The following is a 14,873-nucleotide window of genomic DNA, read 5'->3' as shown; positions in this document are numbered from 1 at the left end:
GTGGAAATGACTAGGGTTGGGAAGCATTTTCCGATCGGGGCCATTGTGATCTCCTGGACTCGTTTCGATCGCCTCAGGGGGTCGGAGAGGAATTTCCCAGATTTTTTTTTCCCCATATTGGCCCTGGGGTTTTTCACTCTGGGTTTTCGCCTCTCCCTGGAGATCACATGGTCTGGAATGGGGGGGTGGGGGTAAGTTAATAGGTTGTAATGAACAAAGCATCGTAGCTGTGAGGGACAGCTCGGTGGATAGGATATTGGTATGTAGATAGGCTGGAAAATTGGGCGGGGATCCTGGATTCAGGATTCAATCCTGGACCGGGGAGCGGCGCGGGCTTGGAGGGCCGAAGGGCCTGTTCCTGTGCTGTATTGTTCTTTGTTCTTTGTTCTCCCCGTGTCTGCGTGGGTTTCCTCCAGGTGCTCCAGTTTCCTCCCGCTGTCCAAAGATATGCGGGTTAGGTAGATTGGCCATGCTAAATTTCCCCTTAGTGTCCCGGGATGCATAGGTTAGAGGGATTAGTGGGGTAAATATGTGGGGTGACGGGGATAGGGCCTGGGTGGGATTGTGGTCGGTGCAGACTTGATGGGCCGAATGGCCTCCTTCTGCACTGTAGGATTTCTATGATTCTATGAAGGTGCGTTGATGCAAAGTTTTAACGCCCTGTGGGAGATGTGATTGGGTTTTTCTTACAAACAAGGCCAAGTGTGTTTTATTTATTTCAGTCTAACTTTTGGTTAGTGCAGCTGGAATTTCTGAATCAGTCTTCTGGCCCACATTTGAAGAAGATGAGAGAGCGAGGTTTAGCGTTGACGATTACGTAATGCAGTGAGTCTCTTCAGCTTTTAAGCTTGAGGTCAAACCTGTTCGCAGTATTTTGTTTTTGTCAGTGGAGCTGAGCTTTTCTTTTCCACTTCCCAGGGCCATGTTCTAATGTTCATTTAACCCTATCCATGAAATGAAGGTTTATTTATTAGTGTCACAAGTCGGCTTACATTAACACTGCAATGAAGTTACTGTGAAAATCCCCTAGTCGCCACACTCCAGCGCCTGTTCGGGTTACACTGAGGGAGAATTTAGCATGGCCAATGCACCCTAACCAGCACATCTTTCGGACTGTGGGAGAAACCCACGCAGACACGGGGAGAACGTACAGACTCCACACAGATGGTGACCCAAGTCGGGAATCGAACCCGGGTCTCCTACACTGTGAGGCAGCAGTGCTTAGCACTGTGCCACTGTGCCGCCCTCTAGTGGGTAGTGTTAGGGGTGTAATAGTTGGCCTTATCTTCGGGGGAGGGGAGAATCCGCCAGGATTCACACTCATGTGCTCTATCCATTGGTGTATGTGTGTATGCATGGATTTTAAATGGAGACAAAATAAGATGGGGCAGCAAGGTGGCACAGTGGTTAGCACTGCTGCCTCACACCCAAGCTCGATTCCCTAGCTTGGGTCACTGTCTGTGTGGAGTCTGCACATTCTCCCTGTGTCTGCGTGGGTTTCCTCCGGGTGCTCCGGTTTCCTCCCACAGTCTGAAAGACGTGCTGGTTAGGGTGCATCGGCCGTGCTAAATTCTCCCTCAGTGTACCCGAACAGGCGCCGGAGTGTGGCGACTAGGGGATTATCGCAGTAACTTCATTGCAGTGTTAATGTAAGCCTACTTGTGACAAGAATAAATAAACTAAACTAAAAACCTAGTTGTGTTATTTCCAATCGATAGAACATTCGCTCTCCAACCTTGCTGTTGAATCATGCATACATGGGTGAGGCACTGGAGGGTGATTGAAAAGCATCACAATGTGGGGGAGGGTGGGGGGAATATATAAAATCAAATTTTTAAAAACGCATTAATCTGTGGGGAGAAATGGTGAGTTTCCACTGGTTTATGTTGTTACTTTGATCCCACACTGAAACTTGAATAGTGTGTGTGTCTGTCTGTGTGTGTGTGTCTGTCTGTGTGTGTGTCTGTCTGTGTGTGTGTCTGTCTGTGCGTGTGTCTGTCTGTGCGTGTGTCTGTCTGTGCGTGTGTCTGTCTGTGCGTGTGTCTGTCTGTGCGTGTGTCTGTCTGTGCGCGTGTGTCTGTCTGCGCGTGTGTCTGTCTGTGCGCGTGTGTCTGTCTGTGCGCGTGTGTCTGTCTGTGCGCGTGTGTCTGTCTGTGCGCGTGTGCCTGTCTGTGCGTGTGCCTGTCTGTGCGTGTGCCTGTCTGTGTGTGTGTCTGTGTGTGCCTGTCCCTGTGTGTGTCCCTGTGTGTGTCCCTGTGTGTGTCTCTGTGTGTGTGTGTATGTGTGCCTGTGTGTGTCTGTGTGTGTGTGTGTGTATATGTTTGCGGTGGAAGCAGAACTGTGGGGTTTTTGTGATCTTAACGGCCTCATGATTGGAAAATGTCTCCATTGTGATATCTCTGAACATTGTGCAGATCGTCACTGTGGCTGCGGTGATTGTGGGAGGGGAGGGCAGTGGAGGGTGTGGGGGAGAGGGACTGTACTTCATCTTTCCAGGAGACCTGAGGAACAGTCAGGTACAAGAATAGTGTGAATAAAAAATGAGACAGCTCCAACAGCTGGTAATGAAGTGACAGATACGTGTTGCGATGCAGAATGTGATTTTTTTTTTCACAAAAAGAAGTGAAGAGGTCACATCTCCTTTATGATTGTGTCAGCTACCGTCACGCAGAACGAGCGCACAGACACGGGAGTTGGCAATCGATAATAACAAATAATTACAACGTAAAGCAGAAACTCTTCATTGCATTTAATGAGCTTGTGTGTTGGGTTATATTCGAGGAGTTTGGTGGGTTGAAGTGCTCAGCCTCTAGCCTCTTCCTATAATCAAGCTGCATGTCTTTTGATTGGAGCTGAAGTGGCGACCATTGCTGCCATTGTTAACATTCAGACTCAATGGTGGGGCAAGACGGTGAGCGATAACCAATTTTCTGGTCCCATCGCGGGCAGGAGGGAAAGTTTGACAAAGCATTTGAATATCCATTGACCTGGGGTGGGAATTTCCGGTCTCGGGGTGGACGTGATGGGAAAATCCCTCTCCCCCCCCCCCCCCCCCCCCCCCCCCGTGAACATGTTTGGTTTTGCTTGTTGATTGGGGGTGACCAGACTTGGCTTGGCTTTTTGTACCTTCCTGCAGACCCATGAGAACCCCTGAGGCCTTGTGATTACAGTCTTGTACAATAGCTAAAGAATCATAGAATCCCCAGTAAGAGGCCATCCGGCCCGGTGAGCTTGCACCGATAGCAACCCGCCCAGGCCCTATCTCTGTAACCCCACGTGTTTGCACGCTAATCTCCCTGACACTAAGGGGCTATTGAGCATGGCCAATCCACCTAACCCGCACATCTTTGGAGTGTGGGAGGAAACCGGAGCACCCGGAGGAAACCCACGCAGACAGGCAGAGAACGTGCAAACTCCACACACACATAGTGACCCAAGGCTGGAATTGAACCCGGGTCGCTGGTGCTGTGAGGCAGCAGTGCTAATTGACTGCGCCACTGTGCTGCCCCAATTGTTGGAGGAGGTGATATTTGATGCTCTGCATCCTCAGTCAAGTGGATATTAAAGGTCCCATGTCATTACTGTAAAAGCAGCAGAGAGTAAAATTCCATTGATTTTCTTCTCTCTCCCTCTCTCTCTTCCGCATGCGCCCCCCCCCCCCCCGCGTACTGCTGTCGACCTAAACCGACAAAGCATATCTCGATAATCCTGACTGTTACCTTCCTTTTGGTACCTGGCAGCATCCTCAAAGGCATGCTGGCAGCATGCCGTTATTCTCAGAGGCTCCTGTACAGGAAAGGTTTAAAAACCACTGCAGTCGAGAAAGGAGGAGAGGGAGGTGAAAGGTTCTTCTTTGTGAAATGCAAGGAGTGAATTCAATTTTGAATGAATATAGCGAACTTGAATAATAAACTCTGTGCGTTTAGTCAAAGGAACATTGCATCCCAGTGGGTCAAATTCATGATTTTCACAGCACCTTCTGTTAAAGTTAATAACAGGAGAGATTCCTTCTGCTTATCCATTCCTTCCGCTTATCCATTCCTTCCTCTTTCTCACACACTCTCTCTCTCTCTCTCTCTCTCGCAGACACCAGACAAACCCTGTAACCCTGCCCTTCAGATTGTCTTCAGCTCACTGGCGAAGCAGTCAGTTTAATTGTACCCAGTAGACTGGCCCATGCTAAGAGTAGCTCTCGTAGATGCCTTCTTTCATTCTGTGAAGGATATCTTGGTTTGATTATAGGTTGTATTTTTTATGGAGACGGGCGACTGTTTTATTTTTTGACGAGACCATGAAAATCTGGCTGACCTGTGAGCCGGTTAATGTGAACCTGCTGTTACTGACCATATTGAGGAGTACCCCCAGCGTCTGGGAAGTTCTGGCCACATTGGGCTCTAGACTAGACAACTTTTATCCGTAATTATTCCGACAGCGCACATTACAAAATGTGTCCTCTTCTATCAAATGATTTTAAGTTTCAAAACAAACTTGTGTTTGCCTTGAGAAAAGAAACTAGCTGTATTGATTAGCAAGGGAAGGAACTGTGTTGTAACCTGGTAGTTATTTGGTTTGTGTCCACAAAGGCATTAACAGCTGTTCAACACTGTGTCTCAAACAGTTGGTTCCACGTAACGCATTCAGGCGATTTTTAAAGTTTGAAGTTTTAAAGTTTATTTATTAGTCACAAGTAAGGCTGACATTAACACTGCAATGAAGTTACTGTGAAATTCCCCTAGTCGCCACGCTCCGGCGCCTGTTCGGGTTACACTGAGGGAGAATTTAGCACGGCCAATGCACCCTAACCAGCACGCCTTTCAGACTGGAAGGAAACCAGAGCACCCGGAGGAAACCCTTGCAGACACGGGGAGAACATGCAGACGCCGCACAGACAGTGACCCAAGCCAGGAATCGAACCCGGGTCCCTGGCACTGTGAGGCAGCAGTGCTAACCACTGTGCCACCGTGCCACCCTTTGGTTCCTGGGCAGCGACACAAAATGTTGCTGAACAGCCGAAAGAGCAGAGGGGAGCAGATTGGAGTGACTCATTCCCCGCAAAACTTATCATTCCTCCCTCCTTGGATAGGGGAGAGGTACTGGCTATAACCACCCTGCCCTCAATCCCGCTTGCAATGCCATGAAGACGGAAACGGAATTGTGAAATGTGATGAATTAATTGCTTCGCAGTAGTCCATGGTGTAGTCACATCATCACACTGTGTTCCTCTGATGCCTCCTTTGTCAATGAAAGTCCCTCGGTGTTATAAATGTGAATGGGTGGCATGGTGGCACAGTGGTTAGCACTGCTGCCTCACAGCACCAGGGACCCGGGTTCAATTCCCAGCTTGGGTGACTGTCTGTGCGGAGTTAGCATGTTCTCCCCGTGTCTGTGTGGATTTCCTCCGGGTGCTCCGGTTTCCTCCCACAGTCCGAAAGATGTGCTGATTAGGTGCTAAATTCTCCCTCGGTGTACCCGAACAGGCGCCGGAGTGTGTCGACTAGGGGATTTTCACAGTAACTTCATTGCAGTGCCGACTTGTGATTAATAAATAAACTTTCTAAACTTTAAGTGAAGCAGGAATCTGGAGCCAGTCTTTTCCTTAACATAGGTTTATTCACAAAACCCAGAGAACAGAGAGCCACAAACTCCCCTTTTCCTCCCCACCCCAACATAAATTTTATTTATTAGTCACAAGTAAGGCTTACATTAACACTGCAATGAAGTTACTGTGAAATTCCCCGAGTCGCAGCAGTCCAGCTCCTGTTCGGGTCAATGCACCTAACCAGCACATCTTTCAGAATGTGGGAGGAAACCGGAGCACCTGGAGGAAACCCACGCAGACACAAGGAGAACATGCAGACTCCACACAGACAGTGAGCCAAGCCGGGAATCGAACCCGGGTTCCTGGCACTGTGAGGCAGCAGTGTTAATCACTGTGCCACCGTGCCACCCACAGGTGGAAACGGGCTCTTATCGATAGTTAAGAATAATGCCCTAACCTTTCCCCAGTTAGTAACAGCTGCTCCGACTTACAACTAGTACATGCACATCATTGCAACATTAACACGACTCAATAGGTAGCGCTCTCTCCTCTGGTTCAAATGTAATCTAGGCTGACGGGCCAGCGCAGTACTGGAAGTTTGACCACAGTGCCATCCTTAAGATGAGAAGCTAAAGGGGGGGTCCTACCTATCTACCTGTTCATGGAACTGTAGAGCTGGTATCCTGGAAGGATGAGACCAGTGGCCTTGAATGTTCTCCTTCACAATTTGCTGCTTGTTCCTTCACGAATAAATTGCATCTTACCATCTTTCTCGTCCCATTTGTTCCTAGACTTTAAAAAGGAAGGAGAAAGAGTATGAGCACGAAATGGAGCGCCTGGCGCGAGAGAAGATAGCCACTCAGCAACGCCTGGCTGATCTGAAGAATGAACTGAGCCAATGGATGGACATTCTTGAAGTGGATCGCATTCTCCGCCAAACCGTGCAACCGGAGGATGACCAGGCCTCTACCTCAACCGCATCCGGTAAGAGTTCGAATCTCAGAATAATACAGCACAGGGGAGGCCATTCAGCCCATCACTTCTGTGTTGGGATTGCGAAGCAGTTACAAGAAGCTTCGCTTTCTTTTCCAACTAGCTTGACCGAGTTATTGTGATCGTAATCAGTCAGAGCAGCTATCGAGGAATCTCAAACAACAAACGGTGCCATTTCTCCTGTTTGAAAGTTGGCTTGGCGATGTTCCACATGGTGTTGCAACAGTGCTTCTCTGGCTGGGACTTGTGATTTATTGAGTAGACGCTGTCAGTATTGCTCTTTTACTCTGGAGTGATAGGAGATGGTTTGCGTTGACAATTATTCACAAAGTGAGGGGTGGGATGATCAATTCCATTATCCTGTACCCCCAGAGGGGACAGTAATTCTTGTCGGGAATGCGGTTAGAGATAGGACTGCAACATCGTAGGCCCAGTTTTCCAAATGTTCTTCCTGATCATAGAAGCCAAGATTTTACTTTCCAACAATAGACAGGCTGCTGTGGACAATCACGGAATCTCTCCAGTGCAAAAGAGACCATTCGGCCCATTGAGTCAGCACCAATTCTCTGATAGATGATTTTTACCCAGGCTCTCTCCCTATCACCCTACACATTTACCATGGCCAATCCACCTAACCTGCGCATCGTTGGACTGGTAGAAGTTAGGAACTTCCTCACAGGAAGAAGAAGGGTATTTAAACAGTTCCAGTTTAATAAAGCACTTTCACTTACTATGTGAACGATGGGATAACCGCATGCAGGGTTAGATAGTTCACACCTGCCTGCTCCCACTCTGTGACCGAGCCCTATCTGCATACCTTCTGGCCTTGGTTTCCAATGGCGTTCCTATCCTGTTTCCTGGCAGGTAATAACACTGAGTCCCAGCTTGATCAATATCCCATGCTCTAACAGAGAATGCATACAGTGCAGAAAGAGGCCATTCGGCCCATTGAATCTGCACCGACTCTCCAAAAAAGCACCTTACCCAGGCCTATTCACCCCCGCTCTATCCCTATGGCCTTGCACATTTACCATGGCTAATCCCCCTAACCTACACATCTTTGGACACTAAGGGACAATCAATTTAGCATGGCCAATCCCCCTAACCTACACATCTTTGGACACTAAGGGACAATCAATTTAGCATGGCCAATCCCCCTAACCTACACATCTTTGGACACTAAGGGACAATCAATTTAGCATGGCCAATCCCCCTAACCTACACATCTTTGGACACTAAGGGACAATCAAATTAGCATGGCCAGTCCCCCTAACCTACACATCTTTGGACACTAAGGGACAATTTAGCATGGCCAATCCCCCTAACCTACACATCTTTGGACACTAAGGGACAATTTAGCATGGCCAGACCCCCTAACCTACACATCTTTAGACTGTGGTGGGGGGGGGGGGGAAACTGGAGCACCCGGAAGAAACCCATGCAGACACGGGGAAAACGTGCAGACTCCACACACACACACACACACACACACACACACACACACACACACACACACACACTCACCCAAGACCGGAATCGAACCCGGGTCCCTGGCGCTGCGAGGCAGCAGTGCTAACCACTGGGCCACCGTGCTGCCAACAGGCCACAAAGGGAAGCCAAGTGGCAAGTGGAGCAACAAAGCGTATTGGGAGCCACGGTTGAAGGGGAGAGAGGTCACTGGTGGCTCTTGTACGTAGATTACTGGGGGATGGAGACATAAGAACATAAGAAATAGGAGCAGGAGTAGGCCATCTAGCCCCTCGAGCCTGCCCCGCCATTCAATAAGATCATGGCTGATCTGACGTGGATCAGTACCACTTACCCGCCTGATCCCCATAACCCTTAATTCCCTTACCGCTCAGGAATCCGTCCATCCGCGCTTTAAACATATTCAGCGAGGTAGCCTCCACCACCTCAGTGGGCAGAGAATTCCAGAGATTCACCACCCTCTGGGAGAAGAAGTTCCTCCTCAACTCTGTCTTAAACCGACCCCCCTTTATTTTGAGGCTGTGTCCTCTAGTTTTAACTTCCTTACTAAGTGGAAAGAATCTCTCCGCCTCCACCCTATCCAGCCCCCGCATTATCTTATAAGTCTCCATAAGATCCCCCCTCATCCTTCTAAACTCCAACGAGTACAAACCCAATCTCCTCAGCCTCTCCTCATAATCCAAACCCCTCATCTCCGGTATCAACCTGGTGAACCTTCTCTGCACTCCCTCCAATGCCAATATATCCTTCCTCATATAAGGGGACCAATACTGCACACAGTATTCCAGCTGCGGCCTCACCAATGCCCTGTACAGGTGCATCAAGACATCCCTGCTTTTATATTCTATCCCCCTCGCAATATAGGCCAACATCCCATTTGCCTTCTTGATCACCTGTTGTACCTGCAGACTGGGCTTTTGCGTCTCATGCACAAGGACCCCCAGGTCCCTTTGCACGGTAGCATGTTTTAATTTGTTTCCATTGAGATAGTAATCCCATTTGTTATTATTTCCTCCAAAGTGTATAACCTCGCATTTCTCAACGTTATACTCCATTTGCCATATCCTCGCCCACTCACTCAGCCTGTCCAAATCTCTCTGCAGATCTTCTCCGTCCTCCACACGATTCACTTTTCCACTTATCTTTGTGTCGTTCACTTTTCCACTTATCTTTGTGTCGTAGTCTCTTGTAGCTATATCCCCAAAACTGAAGATTGCAGGGGGCAATTTGTTGCGAACCCAGTTTTCCAACACGTGACCCAGATGATTAGACTTGTGCCCTCGTGACTGAAAAAAACCCCTCAGAGCGGGGCGGGGAGGGGAAAGATGAGAGCAGAATTCCAGAGGAGGTGGGGAAGGACAAACTGCTCACGTTCTGTAAAGAAAGCCCAGCAGGATTGCTCCAATTTATTGGCTCGTTGTGCCTTTTGTGGAGATCGCCATGACAACCGGCTTGGATGAATTGGAAACAGTAGAAGATTTGTAAATGAGTTTTCTGAAGGTTATTAATATATTTTGGTGCAGTCGTGCAACACTCCTCGCAGGGTCGAAAAACATCTTCACTCATAATAAAATGGAAAGCGTGGCTCTGAGATTTTATGCGTTGCCCATGTTACTACATCGACCAGTTGTGCTTTATTTGTCTGCTTTCAGCAGAGTGTCCCTTTGCTCATTGTGAAATCTTGAGAACGAATTATTATCCCTCAAATTTGATTTCACACTTAATTCATCGGTAATCATGTGGTGGATTGAAGGTTTTTGGGGTGATGGGGCCCGGTTTCCACAGGCAGTTTAATGAGCAAGGTATCACAGGATCATACAGCCATTCAGGCCATTTGAAGAAATCAGGGAATACAGTACAGAAGGAGGCCGTTCGGCCCATCGAGCCTGCACCGACAACAATCCCACCTAGACCCTATCCCCGTAACCCCACTAATCCCTCTAATCTACTCATCCCCCAGGACACTAAGGGACAATTTATCACGGCCAATGCACCTAACCTGCACATCTTTCAGACTGTGGGAGGAAACCGGAGCACCCGGAGGAAACCCACGCAGACACGGGGAGAACTCCACACAGACAGTGACCCAAGCCGGGAATTGAACCCAGGTCCCTGAGACAGCATTGCTAACCACTGTGCCACCGTACTGCCCCTTGGCCTATTGGCCTATCTTTGGTGGCGTTATCCAATTAGTTCACTCCCCTACTCTATTCCAATGCTAAAATATTGATCCAATTCTCGTCAGGGGACAACTCAATATGAGAAAAATGCCAATCAGTTTAAATCCATGCCGCCTGGTTCCTGCCTAATCTATAACTAGAAACAAATCTTCAATCATGATTTTGAGTGCGTCTTATCAACTAACCTCCTCTGGGCTGAGGGAAACAACCCCTCCTTTTCCGGTCTCTCCGCATAACTGGAGTCTTGCATTCAGAGTTGCTTCTGGTTCTGGGATGGATCTGACATATGCCCTATGCGTTCCAGAGATTAACCTTTGCCCCCTTTCATTTCCCCCTGCCCTCAGATTTATGTCTCCTGAGTTGGCATCCTGAAATCGCAAAAGTCTTGCATTAGAGAGGTGTAAAGGGCTGCTGTTCCTGATCATGACTCAAGTTGTCCGTAACGCAAAAGGTGCATGCCCGGGGAGAGGGTAGGATTAGCCAGGGAAATGGTACGCTGCAGTATGGCATAGTTTCAAGATATTCATTGTGCATCTGTAGCCTCTCACATCATAGAATCCCTACAGTGCAGAAGGAGGCCATTTGGCCCATCGAGTCTGCACCGACCACAATCCCACTCAGGCCCCATACCTGCAAACCCCACCCATTTACCCTGCTAATACCCCTGACACTGAGAGCCAATCAACCTAACCTGCACATCTTTGGACTGTGGGAGGAAACCAGAGGAAACCCATGCAGACACGGGGTGGAGCTCCACACAGACCGAGGCCGGAATTGAGCCCGGGTCCCTGGCGCTGTGAGGCAGCAGTGCTAACCACTGTGCCACCGTGCTGCCCTTTTGTTTTTGGAGAATGACCACCTGTCTGAGGTCCTGGAAAATGACTGGTTCTCTCCAGCAATGATCAAAGGCTTCAGGAGAGAATAGTTGAAAATTGAATGAGGGGGCGGCACAGTGTTTGCACATTCTCCCCGTGTCTGCGTGGGTTTCCTCCGGGTGCTCTGGTTTCCTCCCACACTCCAAAGATGTGCGGGTTAGGCTGATTGGCCGTGCTAAATTGTCCCTCAGTGTCGGGGGGATTAGAATTTGTAAATACGGGGATAGGGCTTGAGTGGGATTGTTGTCGGTGCAGACTCAATGGGCCGAATGGCCGTCTTCTGCACTGTGGGAATTCTATGATTCTATGGGTGGAAACGAGCGTTATTCCGGAAGGAAATGTACCATATTAACCATTTGTCTCTTCCTTTTACGTCTATTTGTTTCAGAGGGTGAAGACCACATTGATGATGATATTGAAGATATGAGACCCATAAACTCTCTACCACAAACACCTCACCGCTCGCACCATGAGTTGCTTAAGGTTGTTTCTTCTCCTGCGATTACTCACCAGTCATCATTGCTGCCTCCACACTTGTCTGTCCAGCAGAAGGCGCCTCAGACCCAGGCACCAGTGCAAATCCAGCCCCAGGCTTTAATCCCGTCACAGACGGTGGTGCCAGCTCAGACTCACATTGTGACGGCGTCAACGCTACAGCCAACAGTTATTACCCACGCCGCGCCTGCTTCCCACCCGTCAGTGATCCACACCGCCGTCAACCACGTGATTCAGGCTTCCCCGGCAAAGCACATCGCTCACATTGCACCGGCAACCTCCAGCTCTGTCCAGCTGACCGCTGCTCCTCAGCCTATTGGCCACATCACTGTGCACCCAGCCACCTTAAGCCATATGGCGCACCTTGGTCAACCGCTGCCCGCTATCTATCCACAGCCAATGACGGTCACCCAGCCAGTTGTGAGCCACCTCACGCACACCATCACCCACCAGCAGGTAAACGGCACCGCGCCTATTGCCCAGCAGGCCGTTATGACAAAGCAAGCTGTGGGCCCACAGGTCGTGCACCAGCAGATAGTGGGCCAGACGGTCCTGAACCCGGTCACCATGGTGACCATGCCGTCGTTCCCCGTAAGCACTTTGAAGTTGGCCTAGACACGAGGAAGGCAGTGCCCCCCAAGAGTGCGGTCCTTTAACAGATGGATTTCCTTGGTTCTCCCAATACATTCCTGGCAGCGAGTCACAGGCAAGGGAAGGAAACGGTGGCTTTGGAAGACATCAGGTGGAGAGGGTTGGCAGAGTTTTAATATAAAAAAAAAACATCCAACAAGCTGGCAGTGGGAAAGGAATACACACTGCAGAGAATGAACTGCTACTTGAGCAGCTTGGAATGACGACTGTCCTTGGTGACCTTTGTGTGTGTGTGTGTGTGTGTGTCTGCGTGTGCCTGTTTTGTAAATGGTGAATTTAAAAAAGGTGTTAGCAAGGCTTTCATTTTATTTTTTTCCCCTCCCCTCCCTCCCCCCCACCCCGCCCCCCCGGCCCTTCCTACGTTTGCAATCGCTCCAGGAAGTAATCGCTGGGCGAATGCCACCCCGATCCGGACAAGGGGGCTTTTTAAAAAGAGCGAGAGATCTTGTTGCAAGCAGATGGCCTCGGCGGAGTTGAGCTTCACCGGGTGACGTTGAGAGAAACTAACAAAGAAAGACGTTAACCGTGCCCTTGTGTTTGCGTGTGTGTACGTGAATGGAAACGCAGTGGTCTGCTGGACCAGGCCTGGGAGCATTGCAGGAGGCCCCCATACAGAACCAATGTGTCTGCTGCTTCCCCCCTCTCCCAAAACCCCCTCCAGCTTGTTGGACATTGGTTTTTAAGTTTATTTTGCGAGGACCAATACACAAAAAAAAAAATGAACTGATTGATGTGGTCTTTGTTTTAAATTACCCTTTTTTGGATAGGTCATTAATTGTCTGCAGCAGCAAGAAAAAGACCCACATGTATTCGAACGGTCTGTGAGGAATCTTGGCGAAGGTGGGGGGGGTTGGGGAGGGGGGTGGAGGGAGGGGAGGAGGAGGAGAACTTAACGATGTGCTGCAGTCCTGTTTGTAGACGTGTTTGTTGGACTGAGTGGCTTTCTGAGCTTAAAGTAAGTTTAAATGTATGAATTACCTCTGACTGACATCATTACTGTGTGTACTATAAAGGCAGTGTCTGTCACATGGGGACCTTTTTCTTTCCAAAAAAAAAGAAATTCTGCAATAAAATTTTCTGCTTTCTTTGATTTAGGCTCAGAATGGGTCTTGATTGATAAACCATATAAATGGATCTGATTCATAAACCATGAGACTCAGGCTGAGGTAGCCCTTTTGTCAGATGGTTCCTTTTGAAGATTCTGCCTTGATTGAAGTCTCCCCCATACTTGGGTATCATGGGGCGTACGTTGTACGTACATTTAAAGAAGAATTCTGTAATGCAACTGGAGCAGTTTATAACGAAGCCTCCGTTTAATCAAACAGCAGAACGTGTACCCCTTACTTTTAAACCATAAATAATGTCTCAGGTATTTTCAGTATGGTTCTAATCATGAGTTTGTCAGATTAATTGGAAGAAAAAAAATCATGGTGAAACTACTTGAAAATGTTGTGCTGTATCCTGGTCTAAAAATGCAACATAAATACTTAAAATTGGTCCGGGTTTTCTCGAACATTGAGGAGCCCGAATCATAATAATCTATTATATCCAATGTCGCTGATTTCAGTTGCAAACTCTCGTAATGGGATCGTAATAATGCTAAGGAAAGTTCAAGTTGAAGGGTTAGCACTGTGACCACCTTGATCGACTTTTCCAATGCTAACTCTGGCCCACTCACTGGTGTTTAGCTTCTTTTCTGTATGTACGCAGCGTGTCACATACCAGATGCTTCAGTTTTGCTCATAAGCACAGCCTTTGTTCCAGTCAGCCACTAGCTAGTTTAGAAATGTTAAGGGTAGAATTCTAAACTTGCGGTGAGGGGAATTGTTACATTACGTCCCTTCGTAATTCCACTCTTCTGCTTGCTTCGGTTGGCGATTTTTAAAAGTTATATGTGATGTGTACCTGTCTTTCAATTCCAGGGTACCTCTCTTTGCATTAACACCTTGATTTGGTGAGAAATGGTTTTCAAGATTTTTCAAAAACTTACCTTTTTATCTTAACTGCAGGTTAATAACTTAGTGGCATCTTACAAGGTGGTGATGCAGCGAGTGGCTCGAATTAAGTTATATTCCAGAATGAGAAACTAAGCAGTTTATATGTATTCTCTGAACCTATTTTGTGCGGCAGTGCATTGCAATATACAATAGATGTGCGGCACAGTGGTTAGCACTGCTGTCTCACAGCGCCATGGAACCCGGTTCAGTTCCCGGCTTGGGTCACTGTGTGGAGTTTGCACCTTCTCCCCGTGTCTGCATGGGTTTCCTCCCACAGTCCGAAAGATGTGCTGGTGAATTGGCCATGCTAAATTCTCCCTCAGTGTACCTGAACAGGCGCCAGAGTGTGGTGACTAGGGGATTTTCACAGTAACTTCATTGCAGTGTTAATATAAGCCTACTTGTAACACTAATAAATAAACTTTAGACATATAGTTTTCCTGTATCACCCGATCAAATTAAAGTACTAATTTCTTCTTGCTCATGTGTGCCGTACTTTACATCATGTGATCCTGAATATTCTGCCCGGCATTCGCTCTGGTGTCTCAGTTCTCTTTCCAATCCCACTTGATGCACAACACTTGTGGTTGGCAATTCAACTGTGAGGGAATCACAGCCTAACCTAATTCTTCCCTCAGCTTAATGACTTTCCAGA

At 48.3% G+C, this 14,873-nt stretch overlaps 1 protein-coding gene across 2 annotated transcripts in view; it reads left to right on the top strand.

Moving 5' to 3' along the window:
• mnta (MAX network transcriptional repressor a) overlaps window positions 1-13,310 on the top strand; it is a 139,787-nt gene extending 126,477 nt beyond the window's left edge. For both annotated transcript variants that reach the window (XM_078224766.1, XM_078224767.1), the window contains exons 5-6: window positions 6,331-6,523; window positions 11,464-13,310. In XM_078224766.1, the coding sequence (XP_078080892.1) occupies window positions 6,331-6,523; window positions 11,464-12,185 (915 nt within the window). In that variant the 3' untranslated portion in view covers window positions 12,186-13,310. The remainder of the gene's footprint in view (window positions 1-6,330; window positions 6,524-11,463) is intronic.
• The last annotated feature ends 1,563 nt before the right edge of the window (window positions 13,311-14,873 follow it).

The sequence above is a fragment of the Mustelus asterias genome, chromosome 12 (genome assembly GCF_964213995.1).
Source record: "Mustelus asterias chromosome 12, sMusAst1.hap1.1, whole genome shotgun sequence".
NCBI classification, from domain to species: Eukaryota; Metazoa; Chordata; class Chondrichthyes; order Carcharhiniformes; family Triakidae; genus Mustelus; species Mustelus asterias.
Note: the sequence above shows the minus strand (reverse complement) of the source record. Positions and strands in the feature narration are given on the sequence as shown.